General features: G+C 49.6%; 1 protein-coding gene across 1 annotated transcript in view; it reads left to right on the top strand.

Annotated features, from left to right (window-relative positions):
- LOC137381126 (uncharacterized) overlaps positions 1-26368 on the top strand; it is a 184719-nt gene that overhangs the window by 36898 nt on the left and 121453 nt on the right. Inside the window, exons 3-6 of the mRNA XM_068053517.1 lie at positions 4120-4313; positions 7470-7579; positions 10482-10556; positions 15177-25318. Coding sequence (XP_067909618.1) covers positions 4120-4313; positions 7470-7579; positions 10482-10556; positions 15177-25318 — 10521 coding nt within the window. The remainder of the gene's footprint in view (positions 1-4119; positions 4314-7469; positions 7580-10481; positions 10557-15176; positions 25319-26368) is intronic.

Below are 26368 nucleotides of genomic sequence, written 5' to 3' on the forward strand. Positions count from 1 at the left end.
TGCTCTATAAACGCAAATTGTTAGGTAGAGTAAATCTCCCTCTACACTGTCCCCATCAAACACTCCCAGGACAGGTAACAGCACGGGGTTAGATACAGAGTAAAGCTCCCTCTACACTGTCCCCATCAAGCACTCCCAGGACAGGTAACAGCACGGGGTTAGATACAGAGTAAAGCTCCCTCTACACTGTCCCCATCAAGCACTCCCAGGGCAGGTACAACACGGGGTTAGATACAGAGTTAAGCTCCCTTTACAAAAAAAAAAATGGGGTTAGATACGGAGTAAAGCTCCCTCTACACTGTCCCATCAAACACTCCCGGGACAGGTACAACACAGGGTTAGATACAGAGTAAAGCTCCCATCATCCACATGCACAGGGAAACAGGCTATTCGGCCCAGCCAATCTATGTTAGCATTTACAAATTGTCCCAATTCTGTTCCAATATCCCTTTGGCCCATTATCATCCTCCCGGTGAGATTTTCAGTTTGTGGTCATTTTGTGCTGTTGATCTGTGGACTGAAAGAACTGAAATTTGCTTTGTGTTGGATTGAAAACAAGATTCCAGAGGTCAGTGAGTGATGGCTGGCTGCTTGCTCCTTCGTGTTTTTTTATGTTTCCACTCACTCTTCATATACTGTCAGCTGTGTCTCATTATAATGAAAGGAGCTGTGTCTTAATTTTCGGTACTTCATTTTGTTAGATTTCTTCAGTTGGGGGGATATTGTATATCTGTGTGCTGTGCATTAAATTAAACATTGAGAGGTTCTTGGCAGGGGAACTGTAGTGTACAGAATTCCCACCTCCAGCCAAACTCATGCACGCAGTAAAAAAACAGTGAAATCATTCTCCCTTGGGCGCCCAGGTTATTAAGTTGTAGAAAGTGTTTCTCGGATACGTCCTAGCAGCTGCATTTTCCCAGCTTTGTGCTAAGCAACATTCGATTAAGTATTGAGAGGGGTCACAGCATCAAGGGAAAGTTTAGAGCGGATATCGGGAAGAGTCTGATCGATCCTTGGATTGGATTCCCAGATTCAGCAGCGTAAAGTGGAAAAATAAAACCCCTCTGGAATTAATTAATTCCAATCAGATGCTGTAATGTCAAGTGTTGCCAACCCACCAAGACATCCTTGGAGTCTCTGAGAGATGATTAATCTCTCCGGAGATCTCTCTGCAGTGAACAATACCAAGGTATGGAACCAATATCATCAGGGACTGAAAATAAAATTGTTCTTTTAGTTTTCTTTGATCACTTTGTTTATTAGTTTTAAAGAAATTTAGTAGGCAAGTGGGACAAATGCTGTTTCACAGATGAGTCATCCAATCATGGGGCTGTTCACTTTCATATAGGCTGTAAACAGGCAGGATGTCATGTGGATGGATGTGTCAGATGGCCAATGGTGGGAGAGAGTGGGGTGGGGGTGTTGCAAGGACATAGCGTGGGCTTGAGAGTAGGCCAAGGCAGGGGGCGAGGGGAGGGGTGGGGGCTCAGGTTAATTGGGTAAATAGGGTAAATAGACTGGAAGGTATGGCAGTAAATGAACAGTGGGAAACATTTAAAGGAATAATTGAAAGGGTTCAACAAAAGTACATTCCGTTCAAAAACAAAACTTGTTGGCTCACTCAGGAAGTTAAGGAGAGTATTAGACTAAAAGAAAAGGCTAACAATGTTGCAAAAAATAGTAGCAAGTCTGAGGATTGGGAGTGTTTTAGAAACCAGCAACGGGCCACATTAAAGTAACAAAAGGGAAAAAACAAAATGAGAGTAAACTAGCCAGCAATATAAAAACAGATCGTAAGGGTAGGCGGTGGCGTAGTGGTATTATCACTGGACTAGTAACCCGGAGACCCAGGGTATTTCTCTGGAGACGTGGATTCGAATCCCACCACAGCAGAAGGTGGAATTTGAATTTAATTAATAAATCTGAAATTAAAAGCTAGTCTAATGATGGCCATTATCAATTGTTGTAAAAACCCATCTGGTTCACTAATGTCCTTTGAGGAAGGAAATCTGCTGTCCTTACCTGGTCTGGCCTACATGTGACTCCAGACCCATCTTTTGGGCCTCCTTATCTCGAGAGACAATGGATACGCGCCTGGAGGTGGTCAGTGGTCATGTGACTCCAGACCCATATCCCCTCTGAAATGGCCTAGCAAGCCACTCAGTTGTACCGAACCGCTACGAAGTCAATAAAAAGGAACGAAACCAGACGGATCACCCGGCATCGACCTAGGCACCGGAAACCACAACGGCAAACTTAGCCTTGTTGACCCTGCAGAGTCCTCCTTACTAACATCTGGGGGCTTGTGCCAATGTTGGGAGAGCTGTCCCACAGACTAGTCAAGCAACAGCCTGACATGGTCATACTCACGGAATCATACCTTGCAGACAAAGTCCCAGACACTGCCATCACCATCCCTGGGTATGTCCCACCGGCAAGACAGACCCACCAGAGTTGGTGGCACAGTGGTATACAGTAGGGAGGGAGTTGCCCTGGGAGTCCTCAACATCAACTCCGGACCCCATGAAGTCTCATGGCATCAGATCAAACATGGGCAAGGTAACCTCCTACTGATTATCACCTACCGCCCTCCCTCAGCTGATGACTCTACTCCTCCAAGTTGAACACCACTTGGAGGAAGCACTGAGGGTGGCAAAGGTACAAAATGTACTCTGGGTGGGGGACTTCAATGTCCATCACCAAGAGTGGCTCGGTAGCACCACTACTGACCGAGCTGGCTGAGTCCGAAAGGAAATAGCTGCTAGACTGGGTCTGCGGCAGGTGGTGGGGGAACCAACACGAGGGAAAAACATACTTGATCTTGTCCTCACCAATCTGACTGCTGCAGATGCTTCTGTCCATGACATTATTGGTAGGAGTGACCACTGCACAGTCCTTGTGGAGGCGAAATCCCACCTTCACATTGAGGATACCATCCATCGTGTTGTGTGGCACTATCGCTGTGCTAAATGGGATAGATTTCGAACAGATCTAGCAATGCAAAACTGGGCATCCATGAGGCGCAGTGGGCCATCAGCAGCAGCAGAATTGTACTCAACCACAATCTGTAACCTCCTGGCCAGGCATAGCCCCTACTCTACCATTACCATCAAGCCAGGAGGCAGTGCAGCACTCCCTCAGTACTGACCCTCTGACAGTGCAGCTTTCCCTCAGTACTGACCCTCTGACAGTGCGGCATTCCCTCAGTACTGACCCTCTGACAGTGCGGCACTCCCTCAGTACTGACCCTCTGACAGTGCGGCACTCCCTCAGTACTGACCCTCTGACAGTGCGGCACTCCCTCAGAGGGTTGTGGATGCTCCATTATTGAATACATTTAAGGCTGGGATAGATAGATTTTTGATCTCATAGATAGATACAGCACTGAAACAGGCCCTTCGGCCCACCGAGTCTGTGTCGACCAACAACCACCCATTTATACTAATCCTACATTAATCCCATATTCCCTACCACATCCCCACAATTCTACCACTTACCTACACTAAGGGCAATTTACCATGGCCAATTTACCTATCAACCTGCAAGTCTTTGGCTGCGGGAGGAAACCGGAGCACCCGGCGGAAACCCACGCAGACACAGGGAGAACTTGCAAGCTCCGCACAGGCAGTACCCAGAACTGAACCCGGGTCGCTGAGGCTGTGAGGTGCTAACCACTGCCACCCACTGTGTCGCAGGGAATCAAGGGATATGGGGAGCTGGCAGGAAAATGGAATTGAAGCCCAAGATCAGCCATGATTGTATTGAATGGCGGAGCAGGCTCGATGGGCCATATGGTCGACTCCCATTTCTTGTGTTCTTGGGGCAAGCTGGGCCTGAGAGTAGGCCAAGGGGTCATAGCCTGGAGCCTGAGGAGGCCAAGTGTTGGGGGGAGGCCTGGAGCTTGACAGGAGGCCAAGGCCGAGAGAGCGTCCTTTGGTCTGATAGTAGGCCGAGAGCCTGGCCTGTCTGTGGAATGTGATTGACTGAAAGGTTCCCTGGTCTGTTATTTGATAGACTCAGTTCAGCCATTTGCACAGATATAAAGATGTTGAATGTAGATCACACACTGATTTATTCTCATCTCTTGTCACCCTCTCTCCTCTCACACCCCTCTGCCAGCTTCAGTAAGCGGGTGACCCTGATTGGCAGGAATGGCGATGTGGTCGATTATCTCCTCAGCTCGGCCAGAGAATCGCGGAGCAGGAGTATCTCCAGGATGCACGCCCGGGTCATCCGATCACCGCAGGATAACCAGCATCGGCTGGTCGACTCCAGCTTTTCCGGGGTTTATGTCAATGACCGCCGTATAGATGGTGAGTGGTGGCTTGCCGGGGCCTGGGAGGAGGGTGGGCTCGGTGCTGGGAATGAATGTGCTCTTATGTCTGGGACAAGATCTGTGCTGGGATCCATCATCTTCATTGTTTTATTCACAGTGTAAACATTACCTACAGGGCACTGATCAAATCATTGATTCCAAGATCAACAATGTTTATTTAATCCGTTGATTAGATTTCAGCCCGTCACACTCTCCCAGGATATTCAGTGTTGGCTCTCTCTCGCCAACTTCTGACCCTCCCACAACAGCAAATCACAAAAACTGAAGAAGTAAGCAACATTCTCTCTGACTGTGATGAATTATTCCTCTTAACATTCTCCATCTCTTCCTTTTGTGAAGCTTTATGGGATGTTCTCTGATAAAGGTGCTGTGTAAATACAAGTGGTTGTTTAGGACTTGGGAGAACTTCCCTGCTCTTCTTTAAATGGTGCGATGGGGTCCATTATATCCACCCAAGAGAGCAGATGAGGGAGCTTGGTTTAACGTCTCCTGCAAAGGTGGTATCACCAGCAGTGCAGCAATCCCTCGATACTGACCCTCTGACAGTGTGGCCCTCTGTCAGTGCGGCGCTCCCTCAATACTGACCCTCCGACAGTGCGGCGCTCCCTCAGTATTGATACTCTGACAGTGCAGCGCTCCCTCAGTACTGATACTCTGAAAGTGCGGCACTCCCTCAGTACTGACCCTCTGACAGTGCGGCGCTCCCTCAGTACTGACCCTCTGACAGTGCGGCGCTCCCTCATTACTGACCCTCTGACAGTGCGGCGCTCCCTCAGTACTGACCCTCTGACAGTGCAGCGCTCCCTCAGTACTGACCCTCTGACAGTGCAGCGCTCCCTCAGTACTGACCCTCTGACAGTGCGGCGCTCCCTCAATACTGACCCTCCGAAGGTGCGGCGCTCCCTCAGTACTGACCCTCTGACACTGCGGCGCTCCCTCAGTACTGACACTGCGGCACTCCCTCAGTACTGACCCTCTGAAAGTGCGGCGCTCCCTCAGTACTGACCCTCTGACAGTGCGCCGCTCCCTCAGTACTGACCCTCTGACAGTGCGGCGCTCCCTCATTACTGACCCTCTGACAGTGCGGCGCTCCCTCAGTACTGACCCTCTGACAGTGCAGCGCTCCCTCAGTACTGACCCTCTGACAGTGCAGCGCTCCCTCAGTACTGACCCTCTGACAGTGCGGCGCTCCCTCAATACTGACCCTCCGAAGGTGCGGCGCTCCCTCAGTACTGACCCTCTGACACTGCGGCGCTCCCTCAGTACTGACCCTCCGAAAGTGCGACGCTCCCTCAGTACTGACCCTCCAACAGTGCAGCGCTCCCTCAGTACTCACCGTCCGACAGTGCGACGCTCCCTCAGTACTGACCCTCCGACAGTGCGACGCTCCCTCAGTACTGACCCTCCGACAGTGCGACGCTCCCTCAGTACTGTACTGGGAGAAACAAAAACAAGAAATGCTGGATTCACTCAGCAGGTCTGGCAGCATCTGTGGAAAGAGAAGCAGAGTTAACGTTTCGGGTCAGTGACCCTTCTTCAGAACTGACAAATATTAGAAAAGTCACAGATTATAAACAAGTGAGGTGGGGGTTGGGCAAGAGATAACAAAGGAGAAGGTGCAGATTGGACCAGGCCACATAGCTGACCAAAAGGTCACGGAGCAAAGGCAAACAATATGTTAATGGTGTGTTGAAAGACAAAGCATTAGTACAGATTAGGTGTGAATATACTGAATATTGAACATCAGCAAGTGCAAACCTGAAGAAAAACAACCTGAAAAAAACAGTGGGTAAGCAAACTGAACAAACTAAGATGAAATGAAATAAATGCAAAAAAAGATTGTAAAAAATGTAAAAAGGAATGCAAAAAAAAAGGAAGAAAAAATAACTAAAAATGACTAAAAATGAAAGTAAAGTGGGGGGCTGTCATGCTCTGAAATTATTGAACTCAATGTTCAGTCCGGCAGGCTGTAGTGTGCCTAATCGGTAGATGAGATGCTGTTCCTCGAGCTTGCGTTGATGTTCACTGGAACACTGCAGCAATCCCAGGACAGAGATGTGAGCATGAGAGCAGGGGGGAGTGTTGAAATGGCAAGCAACCGGAAGCTCAGGGTCCTGCTTGCGGACTGAGCGGAGATGTTCCGCAAAGCGGTCACCCAGTCTGCGCTTGGTCTCCCCAATGTAGAGGAGACCACACTGTGAGCAGCGAATACAGTATACTACATTGAAAGAAGTACAAGTAAATCGCTGCTTCACCTGAAAGGAGTGTTTGGGGCCTGGGATAGTGAGGAGAGAGGAGGTAAATGGGCAGGTACTGTACTGGGAGCGTCGACCTGGATTCTGGGCTCAAGTCTCCGGGGCTCCTCAGATAAGATTCCCCGGCAGCACGGGGAGTTGGAAGGGATTTTGGAGGTAATCAGCCTTCACTTCCAATTAATTGCAACTTGAGCAGAGGCCGCACAGTGGTGAGTCCATGTCCTTTACTGTTTCATCATCCATCACTCAAACAATGCTCTGCTCATTGACCTCATTGTGTGTCTGGGCCCTCAGTAGTTGGGTGTTGACACGTACGGTTCCGAAAGATCCCAAATTCCGTTGCTCAGCCTGGATGATGGAAGGCTCACTGGGATTCCCGCCACAGTGGTTAAGGGAAAGAAAATTGACTGGGCTTCTCTGTCCCGATCGGTCTCTTTGCCTGAGAATGTGCTGCGGCCTGGAGAGGAGGAGGTTCGGCTCAGTCCCGAGGGATTCCACAGTTGCTTAGCTTACTGATACTTGGTGCTGTAGCTCACCTGCAAAGTGCTAGCCACTAGAAGGTGCCATTTCGTCGTTGAGGCACATCCCAGCTGGAGTCGACACATTCATCGAGTCATAGAGGGCTGAAGGAGGCCACTCGGTCCATTGTGCCTGTGTCGGCTCTTTGAAAGACCTATCCAATTAATCCCTGCTGCTCTTTCCAGCATAACCCTGCAGATTTTTCCTTTTTGAGGTAGATGTCTAATTCCCTGTTTGAAAGTTCGTGTTGAATTTCCTCCTGCTGCCCTTTCACTCGGGATGGGACAAAATCAGAGGAGGGGGAAGGACAGGTGAAAGTTTTACTTTGTAAATTTGTGCCTTTCCTCTTGTGACCTTAGGTGATGCCATCCTGAAGGAAGGAGACACGGTTATCTTTGGGCATCCACAGGGTTTGCAAGTGGCCTGTGGGGAAAAAGTCCGGCAGCCCAACTCTGAATTTCACTTCATGGTAAATTTGTTTGAAAGGGAAAAAGATGCTTTTTCAGCCCTTGTCATGTCCTAACTGAGAAATGGTGAGAGAGGCTTTGCAAGTAAAAGATGGACTTGTGCATGGGCAATATTGCACCAGCTCTGGACAGTCGGGTTCCTGGTCCCAGAGAAACCCATATTCTCGGGGGAAATTTGCAGTGTTCACAACTTCAATATATACGAGGAGAGCGTAAGATAGGAGCAGGAGTAGGCCATTCAGCCCCTTGAGCCTGCTCTACCATTCATGGCTGATCATCTAACTGAACTTCACCTTTCTGCACTATCCCCCTGTCCCATAATTCCCTTAGTGCTCAAAATCTATCAACCTCTGTCTTGAATATACTGAACAACTGAGCATGCACAGCTCTCTGCAGTAGAGAATTCCAAAAATTCACAACCCTCTTAAGTGAAGAAATTTCTCCTCAGCTCAGTCCTAAATGGCCGACCCCTTATTCTGAGACTTTGACCCCATGTTCTAGACTCTGACCAGGGGAAACAGCCTTTTAACATCTACCCTGTCAAATCCTCTAAGAATCTTATACGTTTAAATAAGATCTCCCCTCAGCGAATGTAGGCCCAATCTGGTCACTCTCCATAGGATCTCCTCTCATCCCAGGGATCAGTTCGGTGAACCACCAGTGTATACTTCGATACTCCAGGTGTGGTCTTCCCAAAGCCCTATATAATTGCCAGAAGACTTCCTTACTCTTGCAATAAAGGCTAACTCACCATAATGAGAAAACTAATCAGATAATCTGTTTGTAGTGATGTTGGTTTCAGAGCCCCCCTGCACTGTGATCATTTCTACAGGGGTGGAACTGAAAAGCAAAGAAGTTGTGTTAAACTTGTGTTGAACCTTGGTTAGAGCTCATGGTGCTGGGACCGCTGCTGTTCACCATTTACATAAACGATTTGGACTTGGGAATCGGAAGTATAATTTCAAAATGTACAATGGCAGCAGATTAGAGGGTGTAGTTAATAGAGGAGAAAGGCAATAAAATGCTGGAAAATATTAATAAACTCACATAATGGACGTGCACCTGTCAAATGGAGTTGAATACCGATAAGTATGGATTTTGGTAGTAAGAATAAGGAGGCCACATAATCCTTGGAAAATAGACGTCTGAATGGAGTAGATGACAGGAATCTAGCGGTACACCTACAGTTATTAAGAGAAATGCTGTAGATTAACAGGGACATTAAAAAGCAAACAATAGCACGGGCTCATTTCTAGAGTGATGGATTTGAAAAGCAGAGAGGTTATATTATTAAACTTGTATTGAACTTCAGTTAGACCTTACTTATAAATCATAGAATGGTTACAGTACAGAAGGCGGCCATTTGGCCCATTGTGTCTGTGCCAGCTCCTTGCAAGAGCATCTCACCTAGTCCCACTCCCCTGCCTTTTCCCCATAACCCTGTAAATTTTTTCTCTTTAGATAATTATCCAGTTCTCTTTTGAATGCCAGGATTGAATCTTCCTCCATCAGAATCTCAGGCAGTGCATTCCAGATCCTAAACGCTCGCTGTGTGAAAAGGTTTTTCCTCATGTCCCCATTGGTTCTTTTACCAGTCATTGGATCAAAGGAAATAGCAGGAGCAGGCCATTCAGCCCATTGAGCCTGCTGTACCATTTAAACAGATCATGACTGATTATCTACCTCTATGCCATTTTCCCCACTATCCCTCGATGGTGTTAGTGTTCAGAAATCTATTAGTTTCTGTCTTGAACATACTCAATGATTGAGCTTCCAGACCCCTCTGGGGTAGAGAATTCCACAGATTCATCACCCTCTGCGTAAAGAAATTCCTCCTCATCTCAGTCTAAAGGCCTGTCCCTTATTCTGAGACTGTGTCCTCTTGTTCTGGACTTACCAGCCAGAGGAAACATCCTATACACATCCGCCCTGTCACGCCCTGTAAGAATTTTGTAAGTTTCAATGACTGTAATCACCTTAAATCAGTGTCCGCTGGTTCTCGACCCTTCCACAATGGGAAGACTTTCTCCCTATCCACTCTATCCAGACCGTCATGATTTTGAACACCTCTATCAGATCTCCTCTCATCCTTCTCTAAGGAGAACAGCCCCAGTTTCTCCAATCTATCCATGTAACTGAAATTCCTCATCCCTGGAACCATTCTCGTGAATCTTTTCTACACTCTCTCCAATACCTTCACATCTTTCCTAAAGTGTGGAGCCCAGAACTGGAAACAATACTCCAGTCGAGGCTTGGAGTACTTGTGAGGATGTAGAGGCATTGGAGAACAAAGAACAGTACAGCACAGGGACAGGCCATTCGGCCCTCCAAGCCTGCGCCGATCTTGATGCCTGCCTAAACTAAAACCTTCTGCACTTCCTGGGGATCATTTCCCACTATTCCCATCCTATTTATGTATTTGTCAAGGTGCCTCTTAAACGTCGCTATCGTACCTGCTTCCACCACCTCCCCAAGCAGCAAGTTCCAGGCACTCGCCACCCTCTGTGTAAAGAACTTGCCTCGCACATCCCCTCTAAACTTTGCCCCTCTCATCTTAAACCTATGTCCCTTAGTAACTAACTCTTACACCCTGGGAAAAAGCTTCTGACTATCCACTCTGTCCATTCCGCTCATTGTGCTGTAAATAAGATTTATAAGGATGAAACAAGACTCAGAATTTATAACTATCAGGAAAGATTGAACTGGCTGGAGCTCTTTTTCTCTAGAAAAGAGATGACTGAGGGGTGACCTACTCTCCACTCACTTTGGTGGGAGGTGGTTGTCCATTGTATGTTGCACATGATCAGAGAGTATATGTGAGGGGAGGGTGTGAAGGGTATGAGGCATTGTGTTGGAAGAATGCTGTGCTGATTACACTTTGTATTTTGTTCTGTTTTCTCTCAGTTTGAGCTCTGTGACTGTGATCAGGAGCAAGGCAGTGGACTGAGTCAGGACCCCAGACCCAGTTTCCAAGTACAGGTAAGCAGCACTTAGAGCAAAACCTTGCCTGTTGTAGCCAGGGAATTCAAAAACCTTTCAGTTCCCAGCTCGGTGTAGAAAATAATGCAAGGCTGTCTTGTGATTATGACATTAGCAGACGTCATGGCAGTCTGATTAACCTTTGCCTTACAATACGACAGACATTCTGTGTGCTCCTGTTATCTCTGGTCGATTAAGCAGAGTAACACTAACATTTGAAAAAGAAAGACTAGTATTTCTACAGCACCTTTCACAACCCCTGTATGTCCCAAAATGCATTACAGTTATTAAACACTTCTGAAGTGTAATAAGTGTGGGATCTGCTGTGTTTCCTACATTACCACAAATAGCAATGTGATAATCAGTTCATCAGTTTTACTAATCTTGGTTGAGGGATGAATATTGGCCAGGACGCCGGGATCATTCACCTGCACGTCTTCGAAATAGTAGCCGTGGGATCTTCTACATCCACCTGGGAGGGAACACATGGCCTCAGGTTTAATATCGTGTAGCATGGCCCACCCTCGGCCCGGCCCCTCTGGCAGCACAGCCCTCCCCCGGCTTAGTCACTCTGGCAATGCGGCCCTCACTTGGCTCGGCCCCTCCGACGGCGCAGCCCACCCTCGCCGCTGCCCCTCCGACAGTTCCGCGCTACCTTGTTACTGCCCTGCAGTGTCAGCCTGGATCGAGTCCCTGGAGTGTGATTTGAACCCACAACCTTTTGACACTGAAGTGAGTGTTACGCACTGAACCACGGCTGGCGTGTCACTGGGGCCCTCGCTGGCTCCACTGGCCACTAAGTAGATAAACCACTCAAACTGGCAGACGCTGTACTGAGTTACTGACCTCAGCCGTGGTGACTTTCAGGTTGCAAGTGGCCTTTGTGGGGGGAGGGGGGGGCGTGTGGGGAGAAGGAAATGAAACGCAGTTTTTGATTCTGGTCAACGCCCCCTTTCGAAATTGTGCAGAATCGGATTCAGCTATGGCGCCTCCCACAGTTGAGTAGCTCTTGGTGGTAAGGCTGGTGTGAGAGTCATGGTCAGGTAAGTGGGGTACTTGAGGCTGCCTGACCCTTGGGACACTGTACTGCTACCAGTCTGGGAAAGGGGAGGAAATTAGCAAGAAGATGGCGAAGGGAACGCTGGAAGGTGAGACGTGGAGTGAGAGATCTCCAGAAAGCCCACCTGTGTTTCTTTCTTATTCTCAAGATGTGGGTGTTGCTGGCAAGGCTGCATTCATTGCCCATCCCTGGTTGCCCCCAAGGCATTGAGTCAACTATGTCAGTGAGAGTTTGGAATTGCTCTAGACCATGACTGGGTAAGGGTAGAAGGACATTATCCATGCATAAACAAGGGTCATCAATATAAGAGAGTCACTAATAAATCCCATAGGGAATTCAGGAGAAACTTCTTTATCCGGAGAGTGGTGAGAATGTGGAACTCCCTACCACAGCGAGTGGTTGAGGTGAATAGTAGAGATACTAAATCATATCTTAGAGACAATGTCCCAGACACCGCCATCACCATCACCGGGTATGTCCTGTCCCATCGGCAGGGCAGACCCAGCAGAGGTAGTATACAGTAGAGAGGGAGTTGCCCTGGGAGTCCTCAACATCAGCTCAGGCCCCCATGAAGTCTCATGGCATCAGGTCAAACAGGGGCAAATAAACCTCCTGCTGATTACCACCTACCACCCTCCTCAGCTGATGAATCAGTACTCCTCCATGTTGAACACCACTTGGAGGAAGCACTGAGGGTTGCAAGGGCGCAGAACGTACTCTGGGTGGGGGACTTCAATGCCCATCACTAAGAGTATCTCGGTAGCACCACTACTGACCGAGCTGGCAGAGCCCTAAAGGACATAGCTGCTAGACTGGGTCTGCGACAGTTGGTGAGGGAACCAACAAGAGGGAAAAACATACTTGACCTCGTCTTTGCCAATCTGCCTGTCGCAGATGCATCTGTCCATGACAGTATTGGTTGGAGTGACCACCGCACAGTCCTTGTGGAGACGAAGTCCCACCTTCACATTGAGGTTACCCACCAACGTGCTGTGTGACACTACCACCGTGCTAAATGAGATAGATTTTGAACAGATCTAGCAACTCAAAACTGGGCAACCATGAGGTGCTGTGGGCCATCAGCAGCAGCAGAATTGTATTCAACCACAATCTGTAACCTCATGGCCCGGCATATCCTCCACTCTACCATTACCATCAATCTGGGAGACCAACCCTGGTTGAATGAAGAGTGCAGGAGGGCATGCCAGGAGCAGCACCAGGTATACCTCAAAATGAGGTGTCAACCTGGTGAAGCTACAACCCAGGACTATGTGTGTGCCGAACAGCGTAAGCAGCATGCGTTAGACAGAGCTAAGCGATCCCACGACCAACAGATCAGATCTAAACTCTGCAGTCCTGCCACATCCAGTTGTGAATGGTGGTGGACAATTAAACAATTAACTGGAGGAGGAGGCTCCACCAAATATCCCCATCCTCAATGATGGGGGAGCCCAGCACATCAGTGCGAAAGATGAGGCTGAAGCATTTGCATTCATCTTCAGCCAGAAGTGCCGAGTTGATGATCCATCGCAGCCTCCTCCTGAAGTCCCCAGCATCACAGATGCCAGTCTTCAGCCAATTCGATTTACTCCATGTGATATCAAGAAATGACTGAAGGCACTGGATACTGCAAAGGCTGAGGGCCCTGATAATATTTCAGCAATAAGTACTGAAGACCTGTGCTCCAGAACTAGCCGTGCCCCTAGCCAAACTGTTCCAGTACAGCTATAACACTGGCATCTACCCTGTAATGTGGAAAATTGCCCATGTATGTCCTGTATACAAAAACCAGGACAAATCCAATCGGGACAATTACTGCCCCATCAGTCTACTCTCAATCATTAGTAGAGTGATGGAAGGTGTCATCGACAGTGCTATCAAGCAGCACTTGCTCAGCAATAACCTGCTTAGTGATGAGTTTGGGCTCCGCCAGGGCCACTCAGTTCCTGACCTCATTACAGCCTTGGTCCAAACATGGATAAAAGAGCTGAACTCAACAGGTGAGGTGAGAGTGACTGCCCTTGTCATCAAGGCAGCATTTGACCGAGTATGGCATCAAGGAGACCTAGCAAAACTGGAGTCAATCAGGAGGAAAACTCTCCGCTGGTTGGAGTCATACCTAGCGCAAAGGAAGATGGTTGTGGTTGTTGGAGGTCAGTCAATTTGTCTCCAGGACATCACTGCAGGAGTTCCACAGGGTAGTGTCTGAGGCCCAACCATCCTCAACTGTTTCATCGGTGACCTTCCTTCAAGGTCAGTAGTGGGGATGTTTGTTGATGCTTGCACAATGTTCAGTATCATTCGCAATTCCTAAGATGCTGAAGCAGTCAGTGTAGAAATGCAGCAAGACTTGGACAATGTCCAGGCTTGGGCTGATAAGTGGCAAGTAACATTTGTGCCACACAAGTGCCAAGCAATGACCATCTCAAACTAAAGAGAATCTAATCATCTCCCCTTGACATTCAATGGCATTATGAAGGCTGAATCCCCCACTATCAACATCCTGGGGTTTACCATTGACCAGAAACTGAACTGGTCCAGCCATATAGATACCATGACTATAAGAGCAGGTCAGAGGCTAGGAACCCTGCAGCGAGTAACTCATCTCCTGACTCCCCAAAGCCTGTCCACCATCTACAAGGCACAAATCAAGAGTGTGATGGAATACTCTCCACTTGCCTGGATGGGTGCAGCTCCAACAACACTCAAGAAGCTCGACACCATCCAGGACAAAGCAGACCACATGATTGGCACCCCATCTACAAACATTCACTCCCTCCACCACCGACGCACAGTGGCAGCAGTGTGTACCATCTACAAGATGCACTGCAGCAACACACCAAGGCTCCTTAGACAGCACCTTCCAAACCTGCGACCTCTACCACCTAGGAGGCCAAGGGCAGCAGACACATTAGAACATCACCTGCAAGTTCCCCTCCAAGTCACACACCATCCTGACTTGGAACTATATCGCCGTTCCTTCACTGTCGCTGGGTCAAAATCCTGGAACTCCCTTCCTAACAGCACTGTGGGTGTACCTACCCCAAATGGACTGCAGCGGTTCAAGAAGGCAGCTCACCACCACCTTCTCAAGGGCAGTTAGGGATGGGCAATAAATGCTGCCCTAGCCAGTGACGTCCACATCCCTCGAATGAATAAAATAAAAATTTAAGGGGAAGCTGGATAAACACATGAGCGAGAAAGGAATAGAAAGATATGTTGATAGGATGTGATGAAGTAAGGTGGGAAGAGGCTAATGTGGAGCATAAACACCAGCATGGACCCGTTGTGTCAAATGGCCTGTTCCTATGCTGTACGAATGACATTTCGACAGCTTTCATGGTCATATCTCTGGGCATGGTGAGATTTGAACACTCATCCTTTGGGTTTTTGGTCCAGTACCAAAGCCACTGAGGTGTTATCCCCTATTCCAATGGGTTACTGGTAGAAGGTTGCTTGTGAGAATTGTATATAAAGTAATGTGATGAGTCTTGTTAATGCTCTGGAGTCCTTTTGAGATGAGGCCCGATGACAGTAACTTGTTTTCCTACCAAATGCAGACCTCGACAATGGTGCCTGTTCCCTGCCCAAGATTTCCGACTCCTCGGTTGTTTTTGGGAGCATTCCCTGGGTTCCTGCCGGGACTACGCTGGCCGACAGAGGAAGCCGAAGCCGTTACCAGGCAGGCCATGACACTGCACGACTCTGGAGTATCTGCGGCGCTTCTGGGCGCTCCTCGCCTGACACGTGACAGACCCGAATTTGCCCCACCTCAGATGATGTGGCTTCCCTATTGTCAACCCAGCCCTGAACCCACAGGATCCACAGGCCAGGCAGCAGGTCTTGGTACGTCTGCGTTGGCAGCTCCAGGTGAAACATCCCATACTCTCAGGCCGCTGCCGGTGACTGCGGCAGAGACTTCCCAGGTGTCCACCTCAGCTGATGGTAGTTTTCCTGCTGCCGATGGATCTCGAGTGGGTCGGTTCTGTGAATCCCGGATAGCGGAGTGCAGGCCCTTTTTCCCGCTGTTGAACTCGGCTGCGTTTGGTCTTCCTGTCTCTCCGAGTTCTGATGGATATTCGAACAGACTCTTGCTTGAAGGTTGCACAAAGGGACTTGTATCAGCAGAAGCTGGTTGTAAGGAGCCACCTGCCTCGAATGAAAGGTGTGGCTCCAGGGCGTGTCATTGGCCTTTCTGGGATGAGCAGGAGGCACGAGGGTTTCCTGGTGTCACTGGAGGGAGAACCGAAGTTGCAAGAGCGCCAGTGCGTGAGCACATCCCAGTGCCACCATCCTGCTTTCATCGGGACTCAGCGCGACGAGGGGGCTCGTGTGAGCGTGCGGGTGGAGTCTGCACGGTAGCGCATGCTGACTCACCGGTGCTGACTGATGAAATCGCTGCAGTCAGTGGGGGCTCAACTGGTGCCTGCTCCCTGTCGGCCCATTCAACCACTGCGCGAGGTGGTGTCCATGTGAAGCGTGTGGGCAACAACCGGTCCTCCCGAAGAAGCGAGAAGGACAGATCTCCCAGCTGTGGGCAGCCCGGAGTTGACGATCCGATGGGTATGGAATGGGCGCCTTCCGTGGAAAATGAGACGGAAGCTGATTCTGAAGTACCAGATGTGGCAAAAGAAACTGTGTGCGCAGAGCCCCGACAGGATAGTGAAGACAGTGGATCCTTTAACAAAAGTGCTGGGGAGCGAATTGTAATTGAATTCACAGCGCGAGATGGCACGTTCACAGAGGAGGTGCCAGCAACTTCGATTGTGTGTACTGAGGGCATCGATCACACCTCAGAAGGCTCCTTGTCCACCGTCAGCAGCTCTTGTAAGGATCCTGCTCCAGCTGATGTGCAAGGAGCAGAGAGTCAGAGTCATTTGCCGAGCGAAGGCAGCTGTCTTGAGCAGGTCAAATCTACTGACCTGATGAAGGAGTCCAACTCACTCCATCCAGGTGCTGCTCAGTGGCTGGGTTGTTCATCCCAGTCAGACGTTGAAAATAAGGAGAAACTGCAAGATGTGAAGAATAAGATTGGCACAGCAGGGCCTTCTGTAGAGACAGAGGCACGACATGATGCCATGGGAGATCTTTCATTGGTGAATGAAGATCTTGTTGAGAATAACTCGGCATCTGAAGAAGATTCAAACTGTGTCCGCACGCTACAGATTTTGGGTGAACCTGACGATTTTCCAAGGGATGGTGGGCTGACTAAAGATAGATGTACAAACACCGCAACAGTGCACGTGGAAAATGAAGAGAATGGGGATTCGCATGAAGAGCCCTTGAGATTATTGGTGGGTTCTGACTGTGCAGAACAGGTGCTGCCTTGGGGTGCAGTTGATGCAAATCCCAGATCAGTGGCTCTAGGGGTGCCAACTTCTATTGGGGAGTCGATGGATGACCATCTCATTGAAGATGTCAGTTGTGACCACACTCGGACTGAGGGGGCTGTAGGGGAGCTGTGGTTGGCCGGTGAGAGAGAGATGGAACGAGTGGAGTGTCCCCGAGCAGATAGTTTGTCTACTGGGCATAAGAAGGTCTTTCCTGCAGCTGATGAACGGCTGAGTCCTGGAACAGAATCTGATGTCTTAAGTAACCAGGTAGTGCAAGAACTTCCTCCTCAATGTTCACCGATCGGAGAAGCAACATTTGTTGACACTGGCTTGACAACTGAGCATCTGAATTCGAGTGACTGTGTGCTTGCCCGTGATAAACTGCACCCTCTGGATACAAGCAGCACATTGGGCTTGAGGGCAGAAACTGCAACCTCTTCAACTGGAACAATTTCAAATGTGGTCACAGATTGGGTGAGAAAAGAAGGAAATTTGATTGCCCCAGAAGCATTAAGCACTGATGCTGAGTCGATAGTCTCACATGAGCGGGAAGCCCCGGAACTGCCTGTAGGTGGACTTTCTGCGTCTATAAAACCAGCGGAGGATGGAGTGACACTCACTGAAGAATGGTCACGAGTGGCTGCCGACACTGTTTCTGCTGAATGTGACATGCTGGATAATTCCATGCCAAAAGTTGCCTGTTTCCCTCATACCGCAGAGACCAAAGATGGGTCGAAGGTGACCACCAAAGCGGCCATGAATGTGTACTTCATTCCAACTGGTGCACACCCAACTGCAGGCCATTCCGTACCAGGAGTAGCCATTACCAATGATAAAAACCCGACATGTCTGAATGTGGAGGAATTATGCTGCCCGTCCCTTGTGGCACCTGGGCTCACAGATCATTCCGCAATGCAGGGTGCAGTCAGTCTGGCTAGCCAACACAGGGAAGGAGAACAATCATACACAATGCTTGGAGAGGCAACAGGAGCCTGTGAGGACTGTGAGACACATGGAAATACTCCAGAGGATTCCTCCGAGCCAGGGGGAGTTGTTTCTTTCATGGAAGTCCAAGATGAACTCAATTCGACTGACCAGAGAGAGTTGGAAACAGATGAGCTAACTCATGAATTTCCCCCAAGAGATGATGTCAAATGTGATGGTAAATCCGATCCTCTGGAATGTACACAATTCCCGAGTATTCCTGCTGGATGTGCGATTAGAAATGTTGAGCCAGCGGGAGGGCTCTGTGTCGGTGGACTCGCTGTAAATAATGTGATGGTGAAAGAAGGTCATCCCTGTGGTGCAGGTTCTGATGTCGTTGGGAATTCTGTAATACTGGATCCCGCTGTAAGAGATGATGCCATGGAGGTTGGAGATCACATTGGAACAGATGAAACTATTGAAGTTGACCCAGTGTCAGAATGTGCAGACAGGAATGTGTTCATGGCATCTGATTTACCCAGTGTCAGTCCACCACCCTCTGAGCTGGAGCTGACTCACCCACTGAGTGACCATGTCACCACCTCTACTGGACCTGAAACCTGTGAAGGTGAGGAAGCAATGGAAAAGAGACCAGTGCTGGAATCGTTCCCTGTGACCAGCACCCCAGATAACGTCATGAGGGACGCGGAAATGGAAGGATTTGAGACGTTGATGCAAGCTGGAGATCCAGTTAGCACTGTTGTAAAATTGGAAGCTGTAGACAATCCAGGATCACACGAGTGTGGTGCCAGTCATGCAGCTATAGAGGCTACAGTTCCATCTTGTATACAGGTCGCAGATGGCCACTGGCACATGTCCCTGATCACAGTTTCACCCGGGAATGGTGGCACTCCTCGTCCACCCATGCAGACTGAAAGCCTGAACCACACGGTGGAGGAAGAGCCCACTGAACCAAGCTGCTGTGAGTATATAGTCATGAATGAGTCTCCCCGTGGAGTTCCTGTTTCCAACAGTGCAACAAGTAGCTCGGGAAATGAAGAGAATTTGCAAAGTGGGATAAGTGCGGCAAACTCAGAGAGTTCACTTGAAATTATCCTTGTCACCTCTGACCAGGAGGTTTTGTATCCGTCCCGAGCAGAGACGCCCCCAGCGCAGGGTGCAGCAGCCAAACCTTCAACAGTCCCTGAAACTGGGCAAGATCAGCTGGGGCTGGGCTGCAGCCTAGAAGAGGAGGGACACCTACCCTCTGGGAATCTAAGAACCAACATAATCTCTGGAGCTGCTGACCTACTGAGTGGGCCCTGCGACCATTTCACTACCACGGGTAAGATGGAGCCAAGTGGGAATTCTGTCGGTGAAGAATGGGGGGAGTTCCATTCAGCCAGTGATTATGTAGCTGATGGCCCAGGAGTGGCCTCACAGATGGAGAAGAGTAAATCTGAGACAGCAGAACTGGGAGGCTGTGAATTGGCAACAATTCAACATGGCACTCTGAGTGTGCCAGACACTGCAAACTTCAGTATATCTGCTGTCTGTGGTCAGAGGAAGGCAGCCGAGGCTGGAGAAAGCCCAGCATTAGCAGTCAGAACCCTCCCATTGTCCTGCTTGTCTGCAGGTGATCATTTGCAGGGTAGCAGCAATAATCTTGCGACTCTGAGCTGTCTGGAGAGGGTCCACGCTTGTGAAAATGTTGTGAAGATCGAGAGTGACTTTAGTGGCTCTGGGAATGGAGCTGATGTCTGTCTCGCTGACTCCACTGAAGAACGTTCTGGAAAGGAAGTTCTTCTGTCCGTTAGCAGCCATGGCGATGGAGACTCTTCTCCCTATAATCACCCCCTTCTGGATGAAGCTCCTGCTGTTGCACACTTTGTTACGACCGTACCAGCTGAGCAGTTTGTGGCAAAAAACAACTCGCTCTTCTATCCTGAGCACAAGTCTGTCACTGAGCAGAGCGATCGTGCCCAGGAAGTTTGTCCGTTCCTGGGCACTGTGTTTGAGAGAGAGTTGGAGCTAAGTGGGGCAAGCAAGCAAGGACCAGGCTGGAGTGACAATCGAGGGTCTTTGGGTGGGACAGACGTTGATCAGTTAGAGCAGGGCATGACCGGCATCGAAGAGGCAGAGGTGACAGAGATAGGATTGAATGATTTCAGGGATAAGAATTCCCAGTTCCAGTTGGATCGTTCAGGAAAGGTGAATCCTGCAGATGCCTTGGAGGGGGACCTTGTTGACTATGGATGTGCTGAGCCCATCACCTCTGATTCCCAGAGAACGGAAATGCAAGAGGATTTAGTGCGAGGGCTGTCCTCAGCCGAAGAGGAAAATGTGTCTGAAGAGTTAATGGTGAGACCTGGCAATGCAGAGAGTCCAAGCCTGCAATGTCTCAGCCCAATGCAGAGTGAGGACCTTGCAGAGGAATTTAACTCGACAACTGGTACTGAGGTGTCTGAGAGACTGGGTTCATCTCTTGGGGCAGAGCAGGAAGTAGGTGAAGGGTCCATCGAGGGCGATAATGCACGGCGTTGGTCAGTGGAAAACAGTGAGCTGACTGACTGGGCTGAGGATGAGGTTTGTAGTGACGTGTGCCCAGTGCAAACTGAAATACATCGCATGTGCACACAGGATCCTGAGAGTCCAGAGGAGAGAGAAGTTTGTGTCCCAGTTCCCTCCTTTACTCGCCCACAGCTCCTACAGGACCTGTCTCTCACTGCAGTTGTGTCCTCCAGGCAAGGAAGTAGTGACATAGGAAGAGTCAGTCAGATAGCACTTGGTGCTGGAGAGAAATCTGCTCCTGTATCCTCTGAAAAAGAGGAGGTGGGTCTTGCGGATGAAAGGCAGGGGGAGATGGAGAGGACACAAACCCCAGAAGAATCTGCAGGACCGTCAGAACTCCGAGCTGGAGGTTGTCCGGCTGGGGTGTGCACAGAGCCTCTTGCGGCATCACACAACCCTGATACAAGGCAGCACACTCTCCAGTGTGGAGGGGCGATGCCCAGGTCAGACCCTGAAAAGCCCAAGGCTTTAGAAGCAGAACGGAGGGACAGTTTGCAGAGTGAGGACTTGGCAGAAGGATTTATCTTGGGGACTGAGTTAACTGAACAACTGGATTCATCTCAGGGGACGGAAATAAGTGAAGGGTCCAGTGAGAATGATACGTTTGGTGATGTCGCACCATGTGAACCAATGGGAAGCAATGAACTGATTAATCAAACTGATGAGGAAGAACTGATCTGCACACAGGCACCAGATTGTCCATCGAACAGTGAAGCCTCTACTCCAGAGCACAAAGAGGAATTGAGCGTTGGGACTGATGAAAGTAACCTCAGCATTTCTCCCTTTTCACCGGACTGTACAGTTCCAGGAGAGATAGACTTCAGACTTGACCCAGTAGTTGGGAATGATGGTGACCTGGGCCAGACATCAGGACCTGTGACATCCAACGTGCGTATGCGTGAAAGCGCGAGGATGATGCCACAGAACACGTGCGCTCTAACAGTCTTCCCTAAAGAGGTGTATGTCTGTGGGGGAGAGCCAGCCGAAGACCCTAAGTTAGAGGATCAATGTTTGGAGAAAAGTCACGACACAAACCCAGCAGCTGACAAACTTGGGCAGTCAATAAGCTTCTCCAAGGATGCAGAAGTAGAACCAGTAGGTTTTGTAGTGGAGCTTGACGCAGATCAGAGAGAGGATACAGAAGCTATGCCAGTGACCCTGTCGGGTGAGAAGGGTGTGAGTGCACCCAACGAGTCGGTTAACCAAACTTTGAGCAGTGTGGGAAATGGGGTTGTGATGACGCAACCGTATTGTGTCAACCTTGTCCCCAAACAGACAGACTTGAAGAACACTCTGGAACAGCGGCTTGAAATGCAAAACCAAAATGAGGCCATGTTGAGAAAGTGTTGGCCAACAAAACCGGTAGTTGAACTGGAAATGGAGAATGTGGCCATTAGTAAATTTGAACAGTTCCACCAGGATGATAACATCACTCAACCCAACTCCCTTGGCAAAGGGCGAGGGTCTCTGCTGCCAGAACCATCAGACTTGGCTGCGATCGCTGAGACACATCAGCAACTGTGCTGCAAACCCGAGCCCGAGTCCATAGACACTGGATGGCAAGATGTGGAATTGGATGTGATGGAAAAGTGTCGAGATGGCAGGAGTGTAGATTCGGCCGAGTCAGAAACCGCTGATATAATCAATACAGAGACAGGTCTTGAAGTTGGCTCGACTGTTGTCCCGTCAAGCCCAGAGGATCTGAACCTACAACTTTCAGAGTCTGAATCCGAGAGGGAAGATATTGCAGGCAGCAACAGATTTAACAGCCGAAGGTACCTTGATTCTCGAGCGTTGAAGAGACCTCGTGAAGGAGACGTGGCGCTGGGTTCAAATTCTACTGCTGCAGGTCCAAATAAAAGAGCCTGTACCTCCTGGCAAACTGGAGCAGGCGCATTTGTACCAGCAGAGAGGCTGAGCTTGAGGGTGATGTCCCTGTCCAAAGAGCTGAGGCAGCATCGAGCCTGGTATGTTGGCAGGCTGGTCCGACAGTTCTTTGCAGAACTCAGAGCCTCTCGGGAGTGTCGAGTTCCCAGCAAAATTAGAGTGGTAAACAGATGGGATGAGGTGGCACAAGTAGTTAGAGAGTTCTTCAAAACTCATGTGGCTCAGCCACAGGTTGAGGCCATTGATACATTGCAGCACAACCTGGAGAATGAGGGGTTCTCTGCCGTTAATCATTGTCACATCTCTGAGAATTCAGAACATGAGCAGGAGCCAAAGGAAATCGATGAATTGCCGAGTCTGGAAGTGTCTAAGGGATGGGAGGTGCAGCACAAGAGCCCTTGTTTCACTGACTCTGCCGTTGTCTATAGACGGGGTGCTGATGGCACTGCCCTCTCAAGTGCAACAGAACCCACCCCTCCAATCTGTCGTTCACCCAGTGTGGAGGTAATTTGTCCTGTTGGAGTGATTGGCGATTCAGAAACATCTCTGGAGAAGGATGGAAAACTTGACGCCAAAATGGAGACTGTCCAAGAAAATAGTTGGGGCGACACCTCACAAGTTATCTCATCAATCTCCAGCAAGTCTCCCCACTTTGATCAAACTGCACACAACAACATCCCAGGCGATCTTGTTCAGATGGAGGCTATCTCTGCAACTGATGGTTCTGATCCTTCCTTCTCCCTCCCTCAGGGCCCAGGGACGTGTTTGAAGGTGGATGAATCTCCCAGGGCATGTAGCGTGGGACCTCTGTCCCTTCCCCAACCATCTTCCTGCACTGATTCCCAGCAGAGGTTAGAGATTGAGTGTGTTGTGTGGGAAAGCCAGCAAGTGAACGAGTCTGCTAGTGGTGCTGATAGGATGGAGGAGCCAGCCTGTGACAGAGGGGAGGATTTACAGAAAGCTGATGTTGCTCTGAAGTCGTTTAGCTGTGCCCTTGGAGAGTGCGATGTAGAGGCTGAGACAGATTCGAGGTGTTCTTTTTCTAGTGGGTCTGCTGATTGGGCCACTGGTGATCTGACAGGTATTTACTCAGGTGTGTCGTCACCTTCACCTGCACTGAGCGTGGACGCTTCGATTTCTGACCCTGTGGATCTTGGTGGAATGGAAGATCTCAACGCAGCAGAACAGTCACCTGCTGACCACCATGATCTGGGTCGTAGCCACGATGATCTGGGTCATAGCCACGATGATCTGTGTCGTAGCCACGATGAGGTTGAAGGTTTTAGTGCAACAGAACCATTGCCTGCTGACCACGATGATCTGGGTCATAGCCACGATGATCTGGGTCATAGCCACGATGAGGTTGAAGGTTTTAGTGCAGCAGAATCATTGCCTGCTGACCATGATGATCTGGGTTGTAGCCACGATGATCTGTGTCGTAGCCACGATGAGGTTGAAGGTTTTAGTGCAGCAGAACCATCGCCTGCTGACCACGATGATCTGGGTCATAGCCACGATGATCTGTGTCGTAGCCACGATGAGGTTGAAGGTTTTAGCACAGCAGAACCATTGCCTACTGACCACGCTGATCTGGGTCATAGCCACGATGTGGTTGAAGGTTTTAGCACAGCAGAACCATCGCCTATTGACCACGATGATCTGGGTCATAGCCACGATGTGGTTGAAGGTTTTAGCACAGCAGAACCATCGCCTACTGACCACGATGATCTGGGTCATAGCCACGATGTGGTTAAAGGTTTTAGCACAGCAGGACCATCGCCTACTGACCACGATGATCTGGGTCATAGCCACGATGATCTGGGTCATAGCCACGATGAGGTTGAAGGTTTTAGCACAGCAGAACCATCGCCTACTGACCACGATGATCTGGGTCGGAGCCACGATGAGGTTGAAGGTTTTAGCACAGCAGAACCATCGCCTACTGACCACGATGATCTGGGTCATAGCCACGATGAGGTTGAAGGTTTTAGCACAGCAGAACCATCGCCTACTGACCACGATGATCTGGGTCGGAGCCACGATGAGGTTGAAGGTTTTAGCACAGCAGAACCATCGCCTACTGACCACGATGATCTGGGTCGGAGCCACGATGAGGTTGAAGGTTTTAGCACAGCAGAACCATCGCCTACTGACCACGATGAGCTGGGTCATAGCCACGATGAGGTTGAAGGTTTTAGCACAGCAGAACCATCGCCTACTGACCACGATGAGCTGGGTCATAGCCACGATGTGGTTGAAGGTTTTAGCACAGCAGAACCATCGCCTGCTGACCACGATAATCTGGGTCGGAGCCACAATCTTCCGAAGGCTAATGGTGTTGGTTCCAGTGCTCCTCCTCTGGGGCTCGCTGTTGAAGTGCAGTATGTTTCGGGGGCAGGTAGCTTCGCCACACTGGATCCTGCACCTAGTAGCTTTGCTGAGCCCCCGCCAAGTTCCAGAGGCAACTGTGAATGGAAGCCAGGAGTAGAATGTTCCGTCGGTCCGTCGGCTTCCCCCTCCCCAGCTTGGCGAGACTCCAGCATAGTGGCAGGATGGTCAGGCTGCAGATTGGCCGTGCAGCCTTCAGACGGCAGGCGGTTGCCGGGCGACAGCGGGAGGGGTTGTGAGACTGGGGGTCTGGTGGAATCCCTCCCTCCAGGTTTCCCAACCAGTCGGTCGCCCGGTTTTGAAGTTGAGCAACCTGTGAGGGCAGCACCTCGGAGTGTCGAGGCGAGGGATCTGGTCCAGAGTGAGAGCTCATCTGAGCTCATGTGGCGGGAAGGGCAGCGCGTGGGAGGAGAAATCACCATCTGCGAAACTGAAACCGAAGCAAAGGTCAAACCACACCGAGAATTGCCGGAAGATTCCATGACCCATGGAGATGGGGTCAATGCTGACGGGAGACTGTGGACCGATTTCCCAAGATCTGGTAAAGAAGACAAAGGAAAAGACAGAGAGACAGTGCCCCTTGCAACCAACCAAACTAGCTCAGGTAAGGGTTTGTATTTGGAATTGTGGATTGGGGAACCTGCTTGAGGGGCCATGATCGAGTGTGTTAGCACATGGAGAAGGGCAAGAGAGAGACTCGCTGATTCAGAAAGTGGTACTCGACAGGTGCCAAGATTGGCTTTTTAAAAAAATCTTCAGAGAACTGAGTGGGACGGGAGTCCAGGAGCCATCGAGGCCCCAGGGATATCCTTTCTGGGGTTGGATCTACTCTTCTCCACGCCAATGCCTTTTCACTTCCTCTTTTGCTGTGTGTTTCGAGATATTTAACAAAATCTGATAGAAAAGCAAATTACTGCAGATGCGAGAAAGCAGAAATAAGAACAAAAAATGCTGGAAATAGTCAGATCAGACAGCATCTGCGGTGAGAGGAAGATGTAGACTGGGTACTTCAGAGTCAACACAGTTCAACAATTTTCGATCATCACCTCAGCTCCCATTTTATTTTGTGTTTCTTTGGTTTGGTTTCTCTCTTTCCTTTACTTGGTGTTCGGATGACTGCTATCCTGTCATTCACACCTCATCCCGAAGCATCTTTTGTTTCTTTACTCGTCCCATTACCACTCCCTTTGGCTTTATACCCTGAAACCTTTTGTGATTTAATCTCTCCTGCACCTTACCTTTTGTTGTTCTTCCCCCCCCCCCCCCCTCTCTTTTCCCCCGCCACCCCCCCCCCCCCCCCCCTCGAAACCTATTACATCTTTAACTTTTCCCTTCTTGGATGAAAGGGTCACAGACCTGAAATGTTAACTCTCTGTCTCTGACCTCTGGATATGGGCTTCACTTACAAGACCAACATTTGTTGCCCGTTCCTAATTTCTCTTGAACTGAGTAGTTTGCTTGGCCATTTCAGAGGGCATGTAAGAGTTAACCACATTGCTGTGGGCCGTGTAGGCCAGACCAGGTCAGGATGGACATTAGTGAACAGATGGGGTTTTTACAGCAATCAGTTTCGATTCTAGATTTTTATTAATTGAATTTCAATTCCACCAGCTACTGTGGTGGGATTTGAACCCATCTCACAGGGAATT

This window comes from Heterodontus francisci, chromosome 2 (genome assembly GCF_036365525.1).
Source record: "Heterodontus francisci isolate sHetFra1 chromosome 2, sHetFra1.hap1, whole genome shotgun sequence".
In the NCBI taxonomy this organism is placed as follows: domain Eukaryota; kingdom Metazoa; phylum Chordata; class Chondrichthyes; order Heterodontiformes; family Heterodontidae; genus Heterodontus; species Heterodontus francisci.